Source organism: Hoplias malabaricus, chromosome 12, assembly GCF_029633855.1.
Source record: "Hoplias malabaricus isolate fHopMal1 chromosome 12, fHopMal1.hap1, whole genome shotgun sequence".
NCBI lineage: Eukaryota > Metazoa > Chordata > Actinopteri > Characiformes > Erythrinidae > Hoplias > Hoplias malabaricus.
The window spans coordinates 31,351,420-31,374,283 of record NC_089811.1 but is presented as its reverse complement, the minus strand read 5'-3'; the positions used below and the strand labels follow the sequence as shown (position 1 = coordinate 31,374,283).

General features: G+C 38.2%; 1 protein-coding gene across 4 annotated transcripts in view; it reads left to right on the top strand.

Moving 5' to 3' along the window:
• mylka (myosin, light chain kinase a) overlaps positions 1 to 22,864 on the top strand; it is a 63,540-nt gene that overhangs the window by 23,487 nt on the left and 17,189 nt on the right. For 3 of the 4 annotated variants that reach the window (XM_066686087.1, XM_066686088.1, XM_066686085.1), the window contains 16 exons: positions 133 to 340; positions 1,251 to 1,296; positions 1,817 to 1,982; positions 2,413 to 2,578; positions 2,777 to 2,798; positions 2,953 to 3,479; positions 3,728 to 3,931; positions 5,626 to 5,760; positions 9,341 to 9,493; positions 14,541 to 14,678; positions 15,853 to 16,050; positions 16,165 to 16,411; positions 16,798 to 16,872; positions 17,209 to 18,011; positions 19,066 to 19,182; positions 21,058 to 21,126. In XM_066686087.1, coding sequence (XP_066542184.1) covers positions 133 to 340; positions 1,251 to 1,296; positions 1,817 to 1,982; positions 2,413 to 2,578; positions 2,777 to 2,798; positions 2,953 to 3,479; positions 3,728 to 3,931; positions 5,626 to 5,760; positions 9,341 to 9,493; positions 14,541 to 14,678; positions 15,853 to 16,050; positions 16,165 to 16,411; positions 16,798 to 16,872; positions 17,209 to 18,011; positions 19,066 to 19,182; positions 21,058 to 21,126 — 3,274 coding nt within the window. The remainder of the gene's footprint in view (positions 1 to 132; positions 341 to 1,250; positions 1,297 to 1,816; positions 1,983 to 2,412; positions 2,579 to 2,776; positions 2,799 to 2,952; positions 3,480 to 3,727; positions 3,932 to 5,625; positions 5,761 to 9,340; positions 9,494 to 14,540; positions 14,679 to 15,852; positions 16,051 to 16,164; positions 16,412 to 16,797; positions 16,873 to 17,208; positions 18,012 to 19,065; positions 19,183 to 21,057; positions 21,127 to 22,864) is intronic. The other variant, XM_066686086.1, reaches the window with a different exon arrangement.

Below are 22,864 nucleotides of genomic sequence, written 5' to 3'. Positions count from 1 at the left end.
CAGATTTGGCCCGCAGAAAAGCAAAAAAGTCGCTTGGGTTCCATGCAGTGGAAAAGTGACTCTCTTTACAGCTTATATCACTGAAGACCCAAGGCTGTGTGTACTGACATTTCTCTTTATGTATTTCTGAAGGTACGTGGTTGTCCAGAACCTCAAGTTTGTTGGTTTAGAAATGGAAAAGCAGTGATTGCTGGAGGCAGATTCTCCATGGAACAGAGCTCACGTGGGACATTTAGCCTGTTGGTGGAAGGAGTCCAGGAAGATGACGCTGGACAGTACACCTGTGAGGCTGTTAATGATGGAGGCAGTCGGCAGGTTACTGTGGAGATTATTCTCGAAGGTACTTTATATTTGGATTTTATGTTATAAATAAACAAATATGTCCTGTATGGTTCCTGCATATGACTATAATTTTCATACCACAAAGCAATACCTAAATGTTGTCCAAGCAAATTGGAGTGAGTGACTGTTTTTGGCAGGTTATCATGAGCTTTATTCGTTTAGCCTGACAGACAGGGCCTGATGACAGAACACACATTTATCCTTCACAGACCTGCTATTTTGAGGCATGACCCTGGTCAGAACATTTCAGGAGACATAAAAATGCAGCGGTAAAGCACACCCTCATCACCTCTGTGCAAATGGAGATTTTGTTAAGACTCATCTTAAAACCAGCTTTGCGATTCTTTGTCATTCAGTATGCAACCTCAGCTCTTGAGGCTTGATTACAAGAAACCATTGTTGAAAAACCGACAGCATATTTTGAAAACCAACAGTTCTGCCTCTTGTCCTCATTGAGTTCCTCTTCCTGTGGTGAGACTGCACTGGCCCCGTCCTCCTGTATGCACTCACATTCCTGGGCAAATATTCCAGCAGCTGTGTCTTAGTATTTCCGCTGCTGTGATGCTTTTCATACTGACTTTACATTAGGCATGAAATAGCTGCTTGGCACTCCAGTTTACATCTAGAATCAGTGTTAACACAGGCCTGGGTGCAGGACTGCATCTGTACTGACTTATACCGCCATAAACATTCACTGAAGCACCTCAAGCTTACTGAAACAGGAATAGAAACATATGGAACAACGCATGCACCCTGCAACTGTTGGCATAAACAGTGTTTGAGGTCATGTTTGAAGAGAGCAGGAGAGAGGCCTCCACACAGCTGAGATGTGTTTGTGTATGTTTGTTTTTCATGTTGTACTCGTGTGCTCTGGTTTGTAGTGCATTCATGTTTTTTGTCCATCGCAGACAATGCAGTGAAGAAATATAACTTGCCCTCTTCCAGTAAAACTGGGTAAGGTTTCTGTTTCCTGAGTTTACTGTGCGAATGTCTCGCTGGCATTCATAAAATCTTTTTGAGCTTTGAGATCAAGAGATCAGACGTTTTGTTAAATCATATTGAGTTTCAGCATCTTGCAATAATCTGATTTGCTTCAAAAGGAAAATTTATCCCAGTCCATTCTTCATGGGGACCTAAGGCAAGATGCTAAACTGACAGTTTTGGTCCCTTTTAATCATTTATCAGAATTTTGGATAAACTGCATCTCTTAAAAATTTAATGGTAAAAATAGTCAATAAAGTGAGATTTTAATATCAGCCTGTACACCTGTAGCATCTTTCTGAAGTATGTTTGCACATAACCATTCAAGTTGTCTGTGTAGCCCCTAAAAATAACCTGGTTCTAACCGTCCGTGTCACTTACCTGAATATGTGATCACATATAATTAATTTTTTGTCAAAACTGCAGACTTCTGTAATTGACCACTTCTAATCCCCGTCCCAATTCACTTTTGGTTTATGTCCTGTATTTTAAGAAGTCGTTTAGGGTTCCCTGCAGTGGAGAACAGACCCAGTATCTGGGGTGAAAGCCCCCCAAAGTTTGTGACCAAACCTTCCCGCCTTTATCTGAAAGTGGGTCAGACGGGCAAGTTCTCTGCTAAGATCACAGGACGCCCCCAGCCTTGTGTCCAGTGGTTAAAGGTGAGGCAACAGTTCCATCTATACAAGTTTAGGTAGTCAGCCAAAACGTTCTATGTCTCAGGTTTGCAAATTTTGTTTGGCATTGGAGCCACATTACCAACTAGTGGACAATTGAATATTCATATATTAGCATCATTCAAACTGCTTGCTTAGTTAAATCTCAAAGCTTTAAATAGAAAATAATTCATCTGCTTGTCATTTCTGCAACAGCCCTAAAGCAGTATTAACAACTGTTTTGAATTATGAATTTTGTAAAATACTATTCATGTATAATTGTGTGAAACCATATCAGGTCTCTTGGTGATACTTTCCAGTTGAACTTAATTTGAGTGTGATTTTTATGCATGCAGTAATTGCTTTGATTACTTGCATATTATCACTCATATTTTAGAGTAACGCAGTTTTGATTACTGTGTTTTGACTGTTTCAGGGTGATGATGAGCTCCAGAGTTCAGAGCACTATAATATGTTTGAAAAGTCTGGGATACACTTCCTGGAGATCCGCTGTGCATGTGCAGAGGACGCAGGAATATACACTTGCTTGCTGGTGAACAACGCGGGCAAAGCCTCAGCTACAGCAGAACTCACAGTTCAAGGTATTAAATATTCTCAGCCTGTACTTTTTATAAAACAAACATTTGAGACATTGAGATATCAAATGCAATGCAGGCATCACAACCACTGTTTGCTGTTTTCAGGTTATTTACTATGACATTTAATTGCTTTAGAAAAGAGATTTTGCATTCAATTCTTTTTAGTAAATAGTTATATCTTTTTTTTTTTTTTTTTTTTAGGTTCAGACCCAGAGGAGGGAATGTAAGTGCATTCTCAAAAGTAGCTGAAGCTTTTCTTCCATTGAAGCATAATTTTTGAAATATGGTTTTGATAGAAAGTTTTTAAACACATATTTTGACAGAATTCCTTTTGTTAAACCTGAACCCACATTCATCATCTTATCTCTCTTGAACAGAACCAAAGCTCCACCTCACCTCTCTCAAAAGACTTCTGCTTCTCCTGTCGTCAAACACACCAGCAATGGCCTTATAAATGACCAAAGACCAACTAGCACATCTACATTGGCTGTAACCACAGAAATTCACACAAACCTGACCACAACTACAGCAACGAAAGACAGCCTGGCAATAAGATCAGAGCCAGATAAAAGCACTGTAACGTCAGCACCACAGCCACTTGACAATGTAAAGGATAAAGGGTCAGCAACTGGTGAACAGAGGTCGGTCTGCTCCATGAATCTTAGGAGTGAACAGATCAAGAGCACTTTTGATTCCAGTAGCACATGGACAAAACAAGATGTGAAAGCAGAAACTGATAAATCTCCAGAGAAAAGCCCAGTGTCTGAAGTGGAGTCCAGCAGAGAGGCCCGCAGGCTAGCCAGAGAGAGTCGGCTTGAGGCCCTGGCATCTCCCCCAAACTTTGACTCCCAACCTCAAAGCCAGGAGGTCACTGAAGGTTCTAAAGTCATCTTCAAATGCCAAAGTAAGGTCAATGTTAAAGGAGTAAAGGAGTAATTTGTTTTAAAAAAATTACATAACTATCATATTAACCCAAAAGATGTTCTAGGATATGTTTGTTGCCCAAAGATTATATATATATTTTAATATCCTACATTTTAATGCATGCTTTTTGAAAAATTAAAGTATATTGCAAAGTATAAACCCAAAGCCAACTGTATTTTAAATTGCTGATGTGAAGATGAGGAAGTGTCTGTGTGTCTGTGTCCTCAGTATCTGGTTGGCCAGTGCCTGCGGTGAGCTGGGTTAAAGATGGTACTGTGCTCAGATTGAGAGCGGGGATCTTCTCTCAGCAGGAAGGAAGCCTGCATCTGCTCTGCATAGACAATGTACAGAAAGCAGATGCAGGCCATTACGGCTGCACCGCCACCAACAGCAGGGGAAAAGTTACGGCCAGCTGGACGCTGATGGTGAAGAGTAAGTGTACTACATATGTCTAGTGCTGCATTTCAGCCTGCAGTGTGGTAGCAGCAGAAGTCCTAAATTTATTATTCCCAGGGGGAGGTTTTTTCCACTGAGTTACCTTTGTGTAAAGGGACCATGATCACTGAGTAAATAAGAAATTTTAACACACAAATTGAGAGAAACAGATACTTATCTGTAATAAACGCTTTCAAATATAATAGAAGGACTGATATGGACGAACACTGTTAAACAGCAGAGACGTGTATACATATTGACTGATCAACAGCTAACTGATGTGTTTATTAAATATCTTTTATTTTATGAATTGTTACTTTTTTTTAATCCCATGTGCTTCTGTTCAGCAATTTAAAGTTCATCTGGCAGTCATCAGACAAGTAAAGGGGGCTGAATTATTAGCTGTGAATTTCTCCCCACTTGGTTCTGGAATGTTCCATAGTAACACTGCTGTGCTTTAGCGCTCATGGTGTGAAGGTACTTCAGCTCATTCAGGACGAATTCATCTAACACATTCTCTGGCAGAATTAAGAACATCTGTTTTCTAATTGTACATGTGCTATATCCAACCTGATGAGACAGAAATGCATACAGAATGCTATGTTTATTGTTTTGTACATTTTTAAATGTGGAATATATTTTAGGTAACCCGTTGCTTGCTCAAACTTCAACACATTTAAGCCACACCTGAAATTAAAGGCAACATAAATGATTGTAATCAAGAAACAATTTTCCATAAAATTCAGATGTATCCTCGCCTTTTACAAAACTCTAGTGTCAGTAAAAGGGTAAAAACAAAGGGATTTGTCACCCATAGTTTCTCTGGTATGAGAGAGAGAAAGCCTAAGAACTCCAAACACTGAAAAGCATGAAAAGAGATGAGGATATTGCTTTATTTCTGTTCCACGGGTGGGTAATACTGACTGATCTTTGCTGTTTCAGATGATTTGGGTAGGAAATCTCTCTAAATTCAGGAGATGGCTAACTGCGTGAAAATGGACACAGACCAAATGTGTTACAAAACTAAACAACTCGTTACAAAGGAGTCTCTGTGGTAATTTAAACGGCTTCTACCTTAAAGACAGAGTCTGTGTGTAAACAAACCGGAGAGAACAGCGTTTCCCTACAATCACGGACGTAGCCTTTAAGGAAACAATGTTCAATGGCAGACTTCAGCTTTATCTGTATAAATCTTCCCAGCAGATGGCGCACCATCGGATTTCGTAACTCTGAAATTTTAGGGTCCACTCCTAATCGTTCAACATCAGTGCCTCACCTTACTGTAGGCGAATGCCATCAAATCCTTACAGCAATATTCAGATGTCTACGTAGAGCTTTATTAAAATAGCAGTAAATTTGTGATAATTCACAAATACATGCTTATTTATGATTGAAATTCAGATCAAGCTGTATTATTGTGGATAGAGAGAGGATGTTCATAACTAACGTCATAAGTGTACATACTACTTTTTATTTATTTTTTTATTAATTAAATATAATGTAACTGCATGTCTCATTTTACTCATGTATTTCACATGTTCGAGGACATTCTGTTTGCTGGTGGTGATGCTGATAAATTTGTGTTGTTATGCCACCTACTGGCGAATTTAAATGGCTGCAATCAGAAACTAGGGTAACATCTTTGGTATAGTTAACCATCACCTTATATTTGTATGGCATTTTGTGTGCAGGTGTTTGTATGGATGGGAAGGCTCCGGTGTTCAGCAGCGCTCTGAAGGGCTGTTCTGTTACAGAGGGACAGAGCTTTACTCTGCAGTGTTCAGTGGAGGCAAATCCCCAGCCCATCATATCATGGTTGCTTAATGGTAAGGAACTTGTGTGTGTGTGTGTGTGTTAAAAACATGTACAGATACAGGTTTTGGATATTATTTATCTGACTGTATAGGGATCAGAAATCACTATTGTACACTTTCTCTGCCAACAGAGGGCAACATACACCTATATAAATTACACAATCCCCAAGCCTCAGTAATTGATTGGATCTGTTCAGTTTTGCTGATAAATGTATGTCTCTGTAAGAGAAGGCCCTCTCTATGAATTTCTGAAACTTCTAAATATGTTAAAGCAGATAGTTTTGACTGAATTCTGTAAAAGACTACCATTGCTTATGCTTGATCCTGACCATATGCAAAAAACGCGAGTGTTGATATTCCTACTTAGAATTTGCAGCTTTTAACAACGTTAGTGTTTCTGGAGTCTGTCCAGTGTAAGCAGGAAGGATTATGGTTTTCCAAAGCTCATGTTCAAATTTCAAGACCAACCCCACCAAAAAAAAAAAACCCACATTGTAATAAATACATAAACCTTAAACATGAGGCACACAAATTTAAAGAGCAATGCAAATAACATAAAAATAGCAAAGTAAAAAAAACACCTAGTGGGGTGATTTAAACCTAACGGGTGAAAAACAGCATTTGTTTTGCAGGCATTGGTGGTTTCCAAAAGTGCTACAAAACTAAAAATCATATTGGGGTTATTCAAATAGGGCATAACTGCTCTCTTTAATGTTATTGGCTGTATCCACAACTCTCCTGCGGGTTATTGTGTCATGATGAAAGTACGACAGAACAGCACTTCCCGGAACTTTGGCTTGCACCATGTCCCTGCCTTGTTAGGGGAAAAATTTTATTCTTGCCATAGACTGTGATGTAAAATAGCTGTAAAAACACCCTCCAGAACTGAATTTGTCATTCTGTCATATTACACAAAAGCTGAACGATCACTGGACCTACCTTATCTCTCCAAACCTTTCCATTTTATTAGCTTCACTGACTATACCTGTTTCTCTGCATACCTTATCTCTATTTCATCCTGCACTTCAATGGTAAGGATACCCATAGGACCACTGCAGAGCAGGTATGATTTGGGTGGTGGGTCATTCTCAGTGCTGCTGTGACACTGAGGTGGTGGTGTGTTAATGAGTGTTGTGCTGGTATGAGTGGATCAGACACAGCAGTGCTGCTTGATGTTTTTAAGCACTGTGTCCAATCTGTTAGACACACCTACCTCTCTGAGACAGTAGTTTATCTGTTGCTTTGCAGTTTGTGTTGGTTGTCCTCTAGTTCTTCATCAGATGACACAGGATGCTGTTGGCTGGATATATTTGTTGGATTATTCTTTGTCCAGTGATGTTGAAGGCTTTGAAATCACTAGCAGCCATGCTGTTTCTGAAGTCCTCCTGTATGGTGTGTGGAGCAAATAAAATGGACAATGTGGGTAAACACGGTGTGTTCCTAAACTAGTGGTCGTTCAGAGTATATATGATCTTGAATTGAAATGGAGATTCAGGTCTCCTCCACTTATTAAAATAACTGATGCAAAAGCCATTAATTCATACATCCTCTGGTGGAAATTAAGATCACTGCCCGGGGGAAGTATAGACACCCGGTATTCTCCCCGTATGTAGGGTAAACCTCCACTCTTTATCCTTAACTTCTGCAAGTTGTTGAAAGAGAGCTACATCCTACATGGACATTTAATATCATCAGTCAGATATAAATATATTTTAATTGGAATATTTTGCAATATTATTTGTAATAGTTTTCAGTCCTTCTCTGTCAGCTAATTCAGTTTTTACCTAGTATGAAATATACAGCATAAAAGATTTATTAAAATTCAAATTGTGGTTATTTATTTATTTTTGGGGCATAATTAGCCATGGGGACAAATACGATCTGCCATTTTAATTCTGATCCCTGAATGTAGGGTGCCGGACTGTCATTAAGTGGTTGTCATTTACTGTGATATAATGTTGAGCCAGACCCTGGAGTGCCTTACAAACAAGTAATAAAGCTTTAAAATCAATTCCACATCTCACTGTGAGCCAGTGTAAATGCCATAACTGGTAAGACACTATCTTGCTATAGTAAACCAGTAAGAAGTTTATCATGGCATTTTGAACAAGTTGCAGGCAATCCATGTAAAGTGAATTAAATAAACTAAACAAGACATAATAAAAGCACGTAATATAAATCCCCAGGTGTGTGTAATTTCAATGGGAATTTATTCCTCTAATGTGCAAAGCATTTTTTTTTTATCTAAAAGCTCTAATCTGATCGGTTTGAATAATAAAGTTTACATTAATGTAAGGTATATTCATACTTACTTATGGGTATGCATATTGTAAATGTACTTTGTCTTACACTGCTGCTCATGTGGTATGGCCTGCAAAACCCAAACATGGAAATTTGAATTGAATTTAAATATTCTATTTTAGCATGAAAGAAATGAACTTTTATATAGGCTCTGATCTGACACCATTCCAAGAACAATATAACATCCATCTATGTTCTGCTATGCCATTGCTGTATTTTTCATTACAATGCTGCTAGGCTGCTAAGTAAACAGCGATGTTTGGTTTGGTCAGGGGCTCAAATAATTAATCATCTCCATGGTAATATATTAGGCTGGATGTTTGGATAGTGGAACGCTGTGCCCGTATCGTAAGGCATATCCTGTATGTATAGTAACATGTTGACAGAAATAAATCTCATAAGTCTTCATCTTAATCTTTCATTGATACATAGTCCATTTGTGCAATGGATCATGCATTGTTTCCATAACAGTATTTCCATGCCTCATAAAATGCCACCACAAGGCTTTAGTATTCATAATCCGCTGATTTTATTCAGCAGCCCTGGATAACAGAAGGCTAGGACATTTCGTTGTGTTCACTAAAATGAGAGCTCTTGATCCCTGATGAGTTCCTGGGTTTCCTCTATAGCTGGAAAGATACAGTTAAACCCACTGAGCAAATATGAACCCTAAGAACCATATAAAGGAAAAACATGCATCACTCAGTCTGAAATATTACACTTGGCTGCACTTGGCAAGTGTTTGCACTCAAAAGCAGACATCTGAGAGCCTCTTGCACTAGACTGATCACAAATTAGGTTTTGTCCCTTCAGCCAAAAGAAAAGAGAAGGAATGGACCTCGGGTTTTAAGTGAGAGCATGTTTTGCCTACTGGAACCCACTACTGTGAAGTTTATTTAGGGCCCATATTATGAAAAACAATTTTCCTTTTGATCTAACACTCTATGTAAACCTTCTTAAAATCATAAGGTATAATATTTAAATAAAAATAGTATCCTTCCCAACTTGTTTGTTGCCTATAATGGGACAAATCTACAAAACAGCCCTTTATTTATTTTCTTTAATTTCACCATTGTAGATTATTGTTTGTATTTCTCCTTGTTTGTTCAGCACATGACAGGTATCAATTCCCATTTGAAAGCACTAGTGTGTGTAAACTGAAAGTTTAAAATGGGGAAAGTGAAGTAAAATAAAAAAAGAAGTCACTGTTATTACCTGCACACCTGCATGCTACATGAATGATTATGGTTTCCCATGTGTCTCTTGGTTTCTTTTGTTCTGTCTGTTTCAGATAAGGCCATTCCATATGGTCATTCTGTATTTGAGGGTGGTCAGGCCCAGCTGGTGGTGCAGGATGCCGTGTGTGCTGATGAAGGCTTATACTCGTGTGTGGCTGAGAATGAACTCGGTCGAGCAGTGTGCACTGCCGAAGTGCTTGTGAGAGGTATGAGTGCACACACTCTGTTAACTGCCTCAATGTATGCAGTAGTTCAGATTCCACTCCAGCACAGCATCAAGATCTTAAACCAAAAGACCTCAGCTCTGAAAGCAGACATTCTTATCACAGTAGAGGGTGAAGCACATCTTTGGAAGTATGTGGAGTGCCCCAAATACAGGCTTAGCACCGTTCCATGCAGAGAGCTGTTTTCTTGCCAGCTCATAGTCAAATGGAAAAAAAGAGTTCCCATTGCTAAAATTATCCTGATTTTTGTTCCGTATCAAAAACAGGCACAGATGGAATGGAATTACTTGAACCTGCAAAATATTTTCATACCTAACATCCTAAATACAGTTTGTTTGTTTTTTTTCTCTTTCTCTCTCCACTTTCTTTAGAGGTTTTAGGAGAGTCTTGGCAAATACAATGAGAAGCGTCCTGACTGACCTTATTAGACTAGATATAAAATGAATGTTAATGTCTTAGCAGTCTACAGACTAGCGTTCATACTCTGTTTGTAGCTTTGAATCTATGATGAGTGGTGTCCGGGCTGTGTTTTTTGTGAGATGAGTTATTTTAGGCACTGTAGGATGAAAGGAACATCTGCTTTATGTGTTCTTGTTTGCTGTCTGCGAGCTGGTCTAAGGCAAAGGTTTCAGCATTCACGTGGGTCAAAATGTGAAATACCAGCATTTTCCCACACAGCCATGTCTGGAACTGATAGGCTAGTTCCGGGAATGAAATAGGAAAAATGATTGGCTCTTTTCAAAGACAAAAAAAAAAATTTGTTAATGGGCTTTGATCCTGATCTAAAAACCAACAATCCCACTTTATGGCAAGAAAAATTCCAGAACTATGGAACAGTAGTACAGTAGATTTTTTTTTGTAAATTATAATCTTAGAATTTTTAGTCTAATGGCTTACACATATATAAATGATGTATCATTTCTAAACCAAATGCAAATAGTAAAGCTGATACTTTGCTAATCTGAAGTTTTTAAGTAGATAATTAAAATATATATTTTTGAATGAGTGATTTTGAAAAGAACATTTTCTCATCTGAAGGGTATCAGAATAAATGCATACGATTATGGATATGTTTGCATATTGGGTTCATGATAAACTCATTTAGCCAGGATAAACAAATTGTAATCTTATCCTGGGTCATGCATTCCATTTCAGGCCAGGAGGAATAGTGTGCGCTCTTCAATTTTATTATATTTATTTATTTTTTTTTTAAAGTATTTTATTTGGCTTCTCCAATTCTCCATAATCTCATCTGACAAAGTTATAAATGTACGCTTAATGGCCGAAAGTATAAGGACACCTTAAGATCACAATTGTATGCGGTTTTCAAGCATCTCATTCCATTTTTATAGAAAATATTCCACTTTTTATAGCACTGTACTGTAAGCAGGTACACTGTACTATCAGCACGGCCCTTTGCAAGCAAAAGTAGGCGATTGGGCCAAACTTCATAAGAGAATTGTCAAGTAATTTTAACTGACAAATTTTCAGTCTAAGATTGATCCAGAAATGCAGCCTGAATCTCTTTTACAAGGAGATGGCTATACTTCGATTCTAGATGGAATCTCTAACAAGTCCACTGGGCTCAAGCTCATCTCAGATAGTTCAAAACACAATAAAAAAACACGTGCTGTGATCAGAGGACTTCATGTTTCAGTCTTTTTAGACAGTTTGCAGTCCAGATATGCATCTTATGGCATTTCTATATCAATAAGTAACTGTGCTGCTTATTGCATGATACGACTAATTTGTTAATCAGTGTAACTGATTATATTTGCTACATGTAGCATTCTCCACAGCAGTAATGCATGTGTCAGACTAACTTTTGGGTCCCTACGCACTAGACTCAAGGTCCAAGTGCAGAGTTTGTACAAGGGGGTTTTACAGAAAGAATCTTTAGTCTAGAAACATTTTAAAAGAATTATGAAAATTTATAGACAAATTGAAAATAAGAAAAAATTTGCAATAGCCACTGCAAATTTACCTGTCCTCTGTGGGCTGTGCTCACATTTTGTCAATATGAAATGATAGTTAGCTATATCAGATAAGAAGATGATAAATTTATAGATACCATCGTGTGAAAATGGAATGTAAAAGATATTTTGCCACATCACCATGGTGTGTGATCATACCCAGTGTGAAAATAGCAAGGGCTGCAGAGGAGAGAAGTTCCAGCTTGCTTCATGTGCTGCCATGTTGTTTCTGGTGTAAAATGGGTTAGTCTGGTTTGTGGCTGCTTGCTGCTGTGATAGTCATGGAAAACCAATTTATTAACATCCTGCTACAGAGATCTTGTGATGTCTTCGTTTCAAAGTGTCATTTTTGGAATTCAGTATCGAGTGTTGCATCCAAGGACATTTTTACACTTCAGTGCATGTCAGTCCCATTCTGTGAGCATGTGTAGCCCAGCATTTCATTGTTCAGCAGTTATTTTAGATGTTTTCACTTCACAATAACAATACAATAGATGATCTGAGTTCAGTTGACACAAGGTAGCATCTTATGAAAACTCTCTAAACGTTATGGTAATTTCTCTGTTTGTGAGATCAGACACTGCTGTCAGAGAGCGCCTGGCTTACAATCTCCTTTCTATCTCATCCCAATATTGTCAGATGGGGTAGGGGTCACCCAACTTACTCAGCTATGCCTATATGGACCTTGCTTTATGCACTGTAGCCCAATCACGATGGAACAGGAAAATGTCTTCGCCTGAATTTTTCCTGCAAATTTGCAAGTATACATTTGTCCACAATGTTAAAGTCTGTTGAAGCATTAACATAGTGTGACCAGACATCCTCTTTTACCCGGAGATGTCCTCTTTTTTAGACTTTAAAAAATGTCTGGGCGGAATTTCACAAACGTCCAGGAGACGTTACATAGAACTTTGAGAAGCGTTTCGTTCACAAACTAGTCCCGCCCTTCCCTACTCCGTTTGGTTCGATTGAGTGAGAAGGGGGAGTGGTGAAGTAGCCTAAAGTCTTCTGATTGGACGGTCTGACTGTAGAGCTACCGTTATTGGTCGATAACCTTCTCTGTAAACATTTAATTGGTCAGTCTGCACGTCAGTAGTCCTTGTTTATGTCAGGCAGAGCTCGTGTACCCACCCTCATCTCGAGCAGCTATGCTGAAATGTAAATGTAAGTTCTCGGATGAATTACAAAAGAAATTCCCATGTTTTGTGTATCAAATAAAGGTGTAAAGGACCTAAAAGCACACACAGGTTCAGCTAAGCATACAACGACAGCGAGGGGCGAGAGCTTATCACCCACCCCAAAACGTGTCCTCTTTTTCACCATCTCAGATTTGGTCACCCTAATTAGCAATTCCTTTCAGTGGCACTAAGGGGCCTAGGCCTTGAAAAACAATCCCATAGCATTATCTCTCCCCCACCACATTTATACAGTTGGTATAATACAATCAGACAGGTAACATTCTCCTGGCATTTGCCAAACCCAGACTCTTACATAAGACTGCCAGATAGAGGAGAGTGATTAATCACTCTACAGAACTTGTCTCCACTGCCCCAGAGTCTAATGGCAGCCTTGCTTGATGTAAAGCTTGTATGTACCCGTTTGGCCATGGAAAGCCTTCACACATGCCTTGTTTTGTTCAGACCTTAAGACTTAAGACTTTTAATCAGTTTAATTTTAATTTGGACCAAACTTAAAAGTACCTCTAAACCATGGTCTGGACCAAAAAGAAATGGTCTTGGTCTGGATCAAACTGAACCAAGGTATAGATTATGTGCAGTGTGAATTTTTTATTTTTTTTGGTTCTGACTTTTGGACCAATTACAAAAGGTTCAGACAGTATAAATAAGTATAAAAGGCTGGACCTTTACGTTCACTGCAAATTCTTTACCATAACCCACAACCCCAGGTCCCTGGAGCTGCAACATTACCTTTTGTGCCACTGTGCAGCCCACATAGATACTTGCTAAGTTGCAGCATGAAACCAAAACTTGTGACCAAATGTATACAATGTAACAAAACCCACTTGGTTCATGTACTAAAATGTCCTAAGGCTTAAAACAAGCAAAAAACTAGGAAGTGTGATTTATTTTCAAGGCTCATGTGCGAAGTGTCACAAACACAGCGTTGTACGTTCAAATATAGAAGATCTGAGGAGAAAATATGTTACTTTTTAGCTTTTCTGCAAAAAAGCTGAACACAAACATTTGATGATGCTGCTTTTAACCACTTATGTTCCAAACTGCTAGAACAACCTTCCAGTGAGTGTGGGGAGCTGAAAAAGTAAATATTTTCAAACCAACTCTTTTTCAGTATGAATTGTTGTGGTGTTTTATAAGTTAATTCTCTTGTTGTTTACACATTTTTCTATCATCATCATCATGCAGTTTATTTAATTTTATTTAACATTTTCCTGTTGACCAATTTATTTTAAAATGTTTTTAATTACTTTTTTAATGTCATAAATTATTTTAAATACTTTGAAGCATAATGTTTAAATATTTTATTATTATTTTTCATAATTACACATCTTTATTTTGTCATAGTCATTTGGGTATTCATTAGTCTCTTAATTCATATTAATAATTTTACTTTTTCTCATTTGCTTGTAAAGCATTTTGAACAGCACTTTTTACATTGTTTTTAAAGGCACTATAAGTTCAATTTATAATGTTAACTAAATGAGTTTATTCCAGAGGAATTCTATGTTGTTTTTTCCTAAAAACATGGCTGGACTGCAAGGTATTTGTGAGCAAAAAGAACAACATTGTAGCCTGTCATTCCTACTTTGTGTTTCTAATGCACCAGATACTAGACTTAGTCTATTTCACTCTGTGTTTATGGTCTTCTAGGGGGTAATTTACAGTGATGCTGATGGAATGGTAAATTAAAAAATGTTGACAAATATTATAGTCCTGCAGACATCATATACTTTTACTGACTTTGTATAAGTAAGAAAATAGTTTGTAGATGCAACTGGACTAAGTTAAATCTTCAAAAAGTGGTACTTTATAATCTCAGCAGCTAATGTTCTGCTTTTTTGTGCATGGTTCTTGCAGCTAAGGCAGCTTTAAAGAAGGCTGCTCCTCAGCCAGTTGCTGACATGAAGAAACTTTCTGCTCCAGTTTTCTTGAAAGAGCTTCAAAATCTGAATGTCATGGATGGCAGCCAGGTTACTATGAGTGTGGAGGTTACAGGTAAAAGCACTTTATATAGCTGACATTTTTGGCTTGTCTTACAATTAAATTCAGTTTCTCTCTTTGAGTTTCATCTCATAAAGCCTAAAAAACAGCTATCACCGACACATTATATGCCATTTAATTTATCTCTCTTAACTCCTAGCTTGTTAAAGGAACACTAGGCAATATTTAGGTGTTTTGCACCTGGGCCCCCCTCTAGTTTAATTCATATTTACAACACTGTACTGAAATCAATGCAGAATGGCATGGTTTCCTACATTTCCCCAACCTCAAAAAGTGCATAGTGCAGTTTCTGCAGGACTGAGCCCAGAGTAGTAGACAGAGGCTCTGTTCTTCCTATTACACATCAGTGAAGCATCACAATGATTTTTGAAGCTGTAATTTTAAGGCAAAAAAATATTGCATAGTGTTCTTTTAAGATTAAGGTTTAAATCCTTAACCCATGATTAGTCATTGCGTGTTTAGACATGTTAATTTTATGATGAACATCCAAGCCTGTTAAGCCTGTAGCAAATGTTGCCATAGTGATGTAGCTCTGTAAAACCTTTGCACTTTTCCTGAGTATTTTGCTTTTTCTTATTTAGCAATTGAGGGGCATTTCCTCTTGCATCCCTTGAGACTTGTTGTTTGGAGCGTGCAGTTGAGTTCTGTCCTGTGTTTGTGACCTGAAGGGAAGGTTCAGCACCCGTTATTATGTAATACTTAATCTAGAGCTCTTTCTCAGCCTCATGACAAGTCCCAACACTCCTGACTAGTGTCTTACTTTTATTATTTTTTCTGTGCCTATTATTAGAAGAACTGAGCAAATCTATTATGGTTTCAGTAATTTATGAATTCATTCCTTTTATAAAAACTTTCTGCTAGGGTAGATTTATGAAAATATTTATGGAATATGTAAGTTCTGCTTTGAATATAAAAGCACACTGATATTATTGTAGAGGTTTTTAAATCATATTTTTAAGCATATATTTTTTTAAAATTATAAAAATAGGTCACACAGGCAGTTATTATTCTTATAGGGCATTTTAATGTTATGTTCAGCCGAGAGACACACATTTATTTTTACAAATCAGACATTAAACCGTAATTATGAAAATGCCTTCAGCAATCTAGACATGAGTATAGAGAATTGGGCTATATATGGCATTCATTCATTCATTCATTCTTTTAGGAAATCCCACCCCTGAGGTTCTGTGGCTACACAATGGGAAAGAAATTCAAGAGTCTGAAGACTTCTACTTTGAAAGGAAAGGCAACCAGTATAGCCTCTTCATCCAGGAAGTGTTTCCTGAAGACAATGGCACATACACTTGTGAGGCATGGAATGAGGCAGGCGAGGCCCGTACTGAAGCATCGCTCACTGTTCAAGGTTTTGTTTTGTAATCCCAACTTTCTTGCTCTGAAATGGACAGAAGTGATGTTGAGCAATACTGGTTTTAAGAATGCCCCACTCAGTCAGTTGTGTGTTTCTTTTCCTCTTCAGAACCCCAGGATGGTGTGCAGCCATGGTTTATTACCAAGCCCAAGACATCCACAGTTTGTGTGGGCCAACCTGCACTGCTGTCTTGCGCCATAGCAGGGGACCCCTTCCCAGAGTTCCTCTGGATGAAGGATGGACAGGAAGTGTCGTCCAGCCGAGACTTTGAGATCCTGCAGAAAGAAGACGTGATTTCACTTCTTATCAGGAGAGTGAAGACCCACCATGCTGGAAACTACGAGATCCATCTCAAGTAGGGATACACTATGATAAAGTTAATATAAGCGTATGCTTTATTTACCAACATTCCACATTTTATAATGTATTTGCATTGGTCTAAACCTCGTAGCATATACACATGAAAAATATCAGCACTAATTTCCTAAAGATTGAGTTCTTTAAAATAACTACTACATAAAATTTGTCCACATTTCATCAAGACTCTTTTTAAAATTAGCAACATTTGATCTCAACTCTATAATAGAAATCTTATGAAATAAAATGTGTATGTTTTTATTTTTCTTAGAAAAGAAATACTTCTCATTGCCCATTTATCAGATTAGGGCATTTTATTTAAATTACATGCAGTTTAACTCAGTTTAAATTTACCCAGAACATTTCTCTGTTTCTCTTTTACAGAAACAAAGTAGGAAATTGCAGCTCAGTGGCATCTTTAATAGTGAGTGAAGATCCTGAAGAAGAGTTAAATACAGTGTATGTATTAATTTCTTATACCTTTGTTGTTTCCTGTACATTTGTAGATCTCTTCTACCCTTAGGCCTTGCTGTAAAGGAACATTAGTGCTACAAAATCCCTATACAGGCCCAAAACTCTATGCTGCTTCCTCCAGCTGTGCTATTGTCGAAAGTGTAGAGGATTAGCAAGGGAGCCCCTCTTTGGGCTCATTGCCTTATAAGGTCTCTGAAGTCATTTGTGATGTAACATTGTGTTGTGCTGCACTAACTCTTCCCTCAATTAAGCTGCTCTCTAGTGTGGGTTGAGCTTTGTAAATGTCTGTGTGTTTTTCCCCTGCTCTGTGCAATACTCTAGAGAGAGTGGTCGGAGAGCTGGAGGGGTGGAGAGGACAGAGCGAGGCAGGGGAGAGCTGAGAGAGACATCCAATCCAACAGTTTTTCAGTCTGAGCAGGATCCACTTTGGGAACATCAGGATCAGGATTGGGATCTAAAAGAACCCATTGCTGCCCGTGGTCTTCTGAAAAGACGCGTGGAGACCAGGGAGCACCGGGAAGACCAGATCCGACAGAAGGAAGCCGAACAGATCGACTTCCGAACTGTCCTGGGCCGCAAGGTCACCACTAAGAGTGTATCAGAGGAGGACCTGAAAGAGATGACTTCAGAGCAGATGGACTTCAGAGGCAACCTCCAACGGCAGATCAAGCCCAAGACCCAGAGTGAGGAGGAGAGGAAAGTCAACGCTGCACAGCAGGTGGACTTCAGAGCAGTTTTGGGCAAGAAGGGCACAGGAGCTGTCAAAGCTGGCTCTATTGATAAGGCAGAATCCAATAAAAATGACCCAGCTGACTTCAGATCTGTGCTAGGAACCAAGAAGAAACAAGGGAGTCTGGAGAACACTGGAGAGATCCCATTGCCGAAGGGCTCCACAGGGAAAGAAAATGATGTGAACTGTGTGGATGGTGGAATGAAGGATCCAAAGAATGCAACTGCAGAGAAAGGGACAGTTTTCACAAAAAAACTGAGTGATGTGACTGTATTGGAAGGAGAGCGTTTGCATTTGCAGTGCCAGCTGTCCTCTGATTCTCCTGTCACTTGCACATGGACTCTAGATGGGAAAGTGATCAAGCCCTCCAAATTTATCGTCATTACCAGTGAGGGTTAGTATAAAACCTGTGTTATGATTATATGTTTGTACTTGAGAATGAGAATCCACATCCAGATATATTTATCCTGTGAGATTAATGGCAGTAGGGTTTATAACAGGGGCCATGAAGTATTAACTTTCAAAGAAAGTTAACTTCTGCTCCTTCTCACTCTGTGAATATAAGCCCAGATCACTTAACATTCACTTAGGATTTATTACCATAATATTTCTCTTTGTCTTCTCCCTGTCTAGATATAATGCTTTCCCTTTCTAAATATGCTGGCACATTTGCAGTAGTGTTATTGCAATGAAGTATAAATAGCACAAGAATTGCTAAAGGATTCCCTGGGGTTAATGGCTCCATCTCTGCCAGGTTTGAACACAATACCTCAGATCTGGATTTGGTGTCCCAGCTTCTAGAATCTAAAAGGGGGAATCAGAAATTAAGAGCGTTTCTCCAGCTGATCAGACCACAGGTCTGAGTCCAATACAATTTGATATTTACCAGGAAATTGAATTCATTATTGTTTAGAGCCTGAGTGCACAAATAAATAAGATATTTGGCCTTGAAACAGAATCTCAGATACCATGACTGTGATTGTAGTGCAGTTTCTTCATGTCCTTGAGAGAATAATCAGTGCTAATGAGGTGGGATCTATAACAATCTGGAGTGACAGCATGGAAATATGTCTCAAACTGCAGTTCTGCCTCCTGTAGGCCCTGTCACAAAAGCAACTATACTGTTACAGGCACAGCAATGTCTGAGCTATTATTCTTTACTTTATTTATCAAAATCTTAAGTTTAAGGGTAGGATACTGTTATTTAACCTTCTCTAACAACCAGTTGCCTTAAATTTTCAGTACTGATTAAAATGTACATATTTAATTAAAAAATGTACACAGTAGAAACAACACAGAAGCGAAAATGAAAATGTAATATCAACTTTTTCAATATTCTGTGTCCTTTTGTCTTTTACAGCTTCTCTTCAGAGCTGTTCTTCCATATCCCCTGGCTTAATATCACTACTTCACTGAAAATGTTTCCATTTGTGTGTATGTGTTGTCAGGTGGTCTGTGCTCACTTTCAATTGATAAGGCCTTGCCTGAAGATGAGGGCCAATATGTGTGCAGAGCTGAAAGCAGCACCGGAAGAGCTGAGTGTACCTGCATGGTACTGGTTGATGGTGAGTACATTTATTAAACCCACAGGCTTTGAAATGCAGATCCTTACTGAATGAAGTATACAGTATTTCTGGCTAAAGGAACTGTTTGTCTAAACCTCTTACACAAAATGAACATAGGTTTCCCTTTATTCCCCAAACTGATCAGCTGTGTTGATTTACCAAGGAAATGGACAAAAGCCTATGCTGCATTTCTCAGAACAGTAGTGGTGACATATTACAGACTAAATACTGGCCATACTTTTGTTGATTTTATACAGTGTCAGAAACCATACACAACTCTATTTTGGATTGCTTGACAAGTTGACTTAGGCTTGCAATCTGAGCTATGCTTATTAGCCTTTAGGGCTGAACAATATGGCCACAGAAATGTTGTAAGTAATGTGTACTGAAATATTGAACATGTATTGAGACACTATATTGAGATATATATATTAATATAAAGTTATTGTCCAGCACTATTAGCTTTTTAACTCCAGTGTAGAGCTGTGCAGTCATGGCCTAATTATTGGAGAAGCAGGCTTGGGACTATGTTGTCACCAGTTCAGTCTGCAGATAACAGCTGATGTGCCTTTGAGCAAGGCACCTAACCATATAGTGTTAACCAAAAATATTGAACAAGAATGGGGAAAAACAAAACAAAAGTACCAATAAGTAAACCTGGAATTTGCGGTGTGCTAAGAACTATGCTGTGAATGAAGTGATGTGTAGGCAAATCTGCTAAAGCTTTCTGCCATTTCAGAGATTCTCAAGCACATGCTTTGAGCAGTTTTCCTTATGTCTCTTTCATTCATTCATTGTGTAATATGTAGTTAAGCCTAAGATGGTGGTGATTGTGAAAAACCCTGTTCACGTGTGATGATTTAAAGTTGAAAATGGAACCAGTCGGCTGTGTATAGTGAGGGACAGATCTACATATGTAAACTCTAGCTAATTTTGGTCCAATTTTGGACTTACAAAAGTAATGTTTTATGTTTCCTGTGTATGAATTGTGAAATAGCCCCACAGTGTTCATTTTCTTTGTTGATCTGTTGCATAGAACTTTAAGGAATGCTAATATTTTAAATAATGTGTCTTATTACAAGTAAGTTTTATGGCAGGTAAAGTTTGACACCTTGTGGTTTCTCAGTAATGCACAATTCAGCACCTTTTTCCTTTTGTGAGTTTTAAGCTTCAAATAATTGTTAATCAAGCTACACTTGAAGTAAGGTTTGGATACTGATCACCTGTATTTGAGTAGAAGGAATATTGCAGATTTATTTATTTGTTAAACCTTTCACACCTGAAATATGCTTTAATGTGAAATATCTGAGGAGCAGTTGGGGGTCAGGTGCCTTACTCAAGCACCGTGCATCCATGGGTACTGAGATGGGACATGCACATCAGTATACTCCATACACTGCAACTGTGCAAGTGCTGTTTCAGCTCTGTGCTGCTGTTTTGGTTTTGGGGGCGTGACTGCTTCTGGCTGCTTCTCACTCCCCTGTGGCCTACCACAGCCCTGTGCTTCCTGCAATTATAGAGCTAAGCCAGCATGGACTCCCAGCTTCATGTCCCTATAGACTTGAACGCTCTTACTTAACCATGCTGATGCAGGAAGAAATGTTTATTTACATAACTGATGTTTGCCGTATCAGTTTGTTGCATTTAATTGCCAGCTTCAGTGATCTTGTAGATATTTAGTAGCCTATCAGAGTTCTTGCCAAATCTTAATAACAAAGTTGCTTTTCTCTCCCCTCTCTGTTTTTGGATTCATATATTTAATGCCCTCTAAAGTGTTCTTACATTTAATAGAAGTACCAACTTCAGCATTTGTTTGATTCAGAAAGTGAATGCAATATTTTTGAGTTTAACATACGCTTTTCATCATTTCTGAAGATCCCAGTGCCTCAGGCTCAACTCCGGCTGACAAGAAAAGCAAGAAGCCCTCTACCCCAACCACAGAGAGTGAGTTTCCAAAATATGCACTTTCTTCTTCATTCCCCAAAAAGGAGAAGCGTGGGAGACCTGAGTGTTTCCCATTGCTGAACACACACACACACACAGACTCATTTAGTGTGACCAGTCCCTTACAGACTCCCAAAGGTTAATCACTGATGCATGTTTGTCAGGCGAACTGATTCACCTGTGTTAGACCTGTGGCTGTTTATTTGTAGTTATAAAAATTACTTAAAGCTCATAAATACCATTTCAAATCATCATCAGGGATTGGAATGAATAGTATGATGATATATATTTAATGTTTGTTAAATTCCATTGTTATTTTTGCATTATTTAATTAAGAGCAAGTACTGTTTTATTGCAATTAGTCCACCATAGAGTGTAAAACAAATCTTTTTTTATACAATTTCATTAGTCATCCAGTATATTGTTCAAACTGTTGCTGCTGTAGTAATGTCCTCTGTCTTCAAATGGTTACAGGAGTTGGCAGAATTATTACCAGGATTTGCTACACAAAGCTATTAGCATGCTTTTGTCTTTTAGACTTGGTTTTGAACAAGACCTTATAGTAGCTATTTAAAAAAAAGGAAAAAAAACTGTCCTTTTTAAAAGAAGTGAAATCATAACTAAACCAGCAGTTGTCTCACTCACTTTCTTGCTCTTTCCCATTGAAACACACACACACACTTTTCTTAGAAAGAGAGAGAGAGTGAGTTCAAGACTGAAAAAGAGCTGAGACATTTATTGCATGGCTGCACTTTTCAAAAACTTCCATGTATGGTCGGTCTCTCTCTCTGTCTCTGTCTCTGTCTCTCTCTCAGATGGTATCTTCAGTATAATAGGTTAGTAACTTATAGTAGGTTATACTATAGCTTAGTATTATTCAACCCTTTACAGGCATAATTATCAAACTTTCACACATGCTTCGGTCGGCCTGGAGTGTTGTACTGTGTTTATGGATAGCTTTGGAGAAATTGTGATTAAGTAATGAATTAAAAGCTTGTGTGAATCACAGGCTGCTGGAAAACATTACCCTTCAGAGCAGTGCTATGAGAGGTTTACACAAGAGCATAACCACATTAAGCTTATTGGAGTGTTATTTTGAACCACACGTCATTAGAGTTATCAGCAGCAAAACAGTGTTGAACTTACTACAACACAACCCAACAGAGCTGAAGTGCAAACAGCTGGGGATATTATGAATAGAACCCCACAAGCTCAGACAATAATATAGATTTTGACAAGTGATCCACAAACCCCTTTTTAAGAAAACTTGTGGCATTTTGTAAAATAGAATAAAAAACCGTGTGATGTGTTAATTTTTAAGCTTTTTACTGTCAAAGCACAAAGAAAATATTTCCTTTGTTTTAACTGAACAAGTGTTTTAAACAAATTAAGAATATAAACTAATTTAGAATTTGACGCCTGCAAAACATTTCACAAATGATTGTAAAAAGGCAAAGTAAGTTGCATTTGAATTGTAAAACATTTCCTAATTAGCAGTTGAACTGGTAAAATGTGAGAGGTTGTCATGTAGGATGTAAACAGAGCTGCGACCAAAGGCTTACTTGTGGTTTACCAATTTGTGCAAATCTTTGTGTGTGAACTGTCCAACAGTTTCTTTTAAAACAACATTTTAATTGTTCAATGCATGATTTAATGTTTCTGCTGGTCATACGGTATAGGGAACAAGGCATGAAAAATCTGTTATGCTAGGGTTAGCGCTATATATCCCCAAATGTGC